We start from the raw sequence: 2,584 nt of genomic DNA, 5'->3' as shown, positions 1-2,584 counted from the left end.
TTTCAGGAAGGAGACTTCAGATATAGTATTAGGGGACCACTAAGGTCTATAAAAGCATCCATGTCATGGGACCTTTAAAGGGTCAGTTAACCCAAATGACTTGTATATACACTCAGTACTAAAAGGTCTTCAACTATGAGCTAATACAATACAACAGCACCTCCACTAATGTTACCCTTACGAAACTACACAGGACTGTATTATATTGAGTTCTGCCCACCTCATGTATGGAAATGAGGTGGACGAAACATAGTATAATATAACATTTAACAGTTTCAACATTAAATGAACAAAAGTTTCATAAAAATATAATTTATAATGGGGCTGTTGTACTGGATTGCATTATATTGTACAGATGTACCTAATGAACACACCGCTGAGTGGGTTCTCTCTTCCCTCTAGTGAAATCTCCATGCACGTTGTTTGGTTTATTGGTCCAGGTTTTGAGATGCGTGTCTGAGATTTCGGCCTCGACCGCAATACAACGGAGGAGCGTGAAATTTGGTTTGTGTTGGCATTGAAAAAGATGTTCTAGTTTTTATTGGAACTATTTTCTTTCGAATAGTTTCTATGAAAACGGTCTCCAGTGTCTTCTGTAGCTTATGCAGAGTTACAGTGGGAGTGTTTCTGAGGAGTCATTCATTAAATATTAGACTTTTTTCTATTGTAGTGGAGGCAAAACATACACGTCAAAACCTGGACCAACAAAACCAAACCTGGATAGATAGCACTAGAGGGGGGGGGGCTGGCCCTTTAACTACACTCCTCCCTGATAAAGAAAAATAAAGTCACAAACATTTGACCTTCGACATCACTCCTCCTCCCACCTGCTTTCATGAAGGTTTTCAATACATTCAAACACTGCAGCACCTCATCTCATTAATCACATAGGAGTTGACCAGCGTGATGAGTGGCATTAAAAACCTCCGTGGAGTCTAGTAGAGACCTGAAACACCAGCCCCTTCTCTCTGGCTGTAGCTATGGTAACTAGTGCTTCCGTTACGATGCGGATGTTAAAGGTGCTGTAAGCGACGTCACTTCTTGTTGACATTCGAAGTATTGTCAAACTAAACTAACTAGCTCGCCCCTCCCCCCTCCTCATCCCGTCCCCTCCCTTCCGCGCACTAAACCCCATCCCCCATCCCCAAATCCTTCTTGTCAGTTAATGGCTGGAAGACTTATGTTTGGTGGTGCAGGTTGGCGCAGTTTGTTTTTGTTGCCGTTTGTGGAGCCTGGGCTGTCTACAGAGACCGCGGGGTTTTTTACGGTGTGTTCAGGGGACAGGCAGCTCACGGATAGTGAGGAGATGTTTGCTGTATGGGACAAAAAAAAAAAACGTAGCCTAAAAAAACCGTGTGACATCGCTTAGAGCACCTTTAACAGAACACCAGTTCTACCTGGAGATACATATTGGCCCCGCCTCAGTGCTGAGTGGCCCCGCCTACATTCAGAAAATGACATCATACATGCGTCTAAGCCCAACGACCTGTTTCTTTTCTCTCCATCACTTTCATTTTTCTTTCGCCGTTCTTTCACTCAGAGCCTCACTGTCAGCAGCGTTGCCGCAGAGAACGGCCATGTTGTTGCCAGGAGGTCAATCCAAACTCTTTTTAAAGTTAATTTTCTAATAAATATGAATCATATTTTCACACAGCGATGACGTTGGTATTCACCTCCTTACAGGAACGAGAAGTCTCCACGACGACATAAAAAAAAAAAAAAAAAAAAAAAAAAAAAACTCTAGAACCAGTAACAGAAATATTGGAAGTCACTTAAACGTCTGGTGGTTAAGTGTTGACTTCCTAGAGATTTTAAATTTTGCTGAGCAGCATCAACTGGAGCGGTTAACTGTTAGTATGAGCGAAGAGAAAGTGCTGCAGTCAAGTCTCGGACAACCAGCTCTGGTCTGAAGGGATCTCTAGACCTCTGCATCAACACGCCGTCTGTTTGAAGCATCAGTGTGGCGTCCGTTAGTCTTCGTCTTCAGGGTCATCCGGCTCTTATTGGGCAATCACACAGGGTGGAAGAGCAGCGTGCAGTCCTCTCTCTCTGCAGCTGTGAAGATGCCGGAGTGCGGCGACATAGAGCCCTTTGGCAAGGCACCGCCAGTCCTCAGGTAGCAGGAGACGATCTTCTGGTCCAGGCGCAACTGGCGGGGGATGCTGTCGAACGGCTTCGGGTCCAGATCCAAGATGGAGACTGAGTAAGAGAAGGCAGGAGGTCTGGAGGAGAGGAAGTCCCTGAGCCACCTCTGACTGGAAAGACTGGGGGAGTTCTGTTTCAGTTTAAATATGCTGAGCTGATGTCTGGCTCCACCTGGTGGACTTCATTACCACACACTGATTTGTAAAAACGGTACATGTCTTCAGGGACCAAAATCAATAGGTTATTACCAGGAAGTTGCCCTAGTCAAGAATAGAACCAAAAATTATTTTCAATATCAATTAAGGTTTTAGTTTATAAGTAATGTCAGAAAATGTTTTGGTATTTTATTGTGATAAATATGTATTTCATTAATCATAGATTATTGGAAGTTATTGATCAACTGTAAATCTCAGTAGTGATCAGGAACTAGTTCCATGAT

The 2,584-nt window shown here is 43.5% G+C and overlaps 1 protein-coding gene across 2 annotated transcripts in view; it reads right to left on the bottom strand.

Moving 5' to 3' along the window:
- Positions 1 to 1,308: 1,308 nt before the first annotated feature.
- The window catches only part of ippk (inositol 1,3,4,5,6-pentakisphosphate 2-kinase), a 21,830-nt gene continuing 20,554 nt past the window's right edge, over positions 1,309 to 2,584 (bottom strand). For both annotated transcript variants that reach the window (XM_028576202.1, XM_028576203.1), the window contains exon 14: positions 1,309 to 2,264. In XM_028576202.1, coding sequence (XP_028432003.1) covers positions 2,012 to 2,264 — 253 coding nt within the window. In that variant the 3' untranslated portion in view covers positions 1,309 to 2,011. The remainder of the gene's footprint in view (positions 2,265 to 2,584) is intronic.

This window comes from Perca flavescens, chromosome 4 (genome assembly GCF_004354835.1).
Source record: "Perca flavescens isolate YP-PL-M2 chromosome 4, PFLA_1.0, whole genome shotgun sequence".
Lineage (NCBI taxonomy): Eukaryota > Metazoa > Chordata > Actinopteri > Perciformes > Percidae > Perca > Perca flavescens.
Note: the sequence above shows the minus strand (reverse complement) of the source record. Positions and strands in the feature narration are given on the sequence as shown.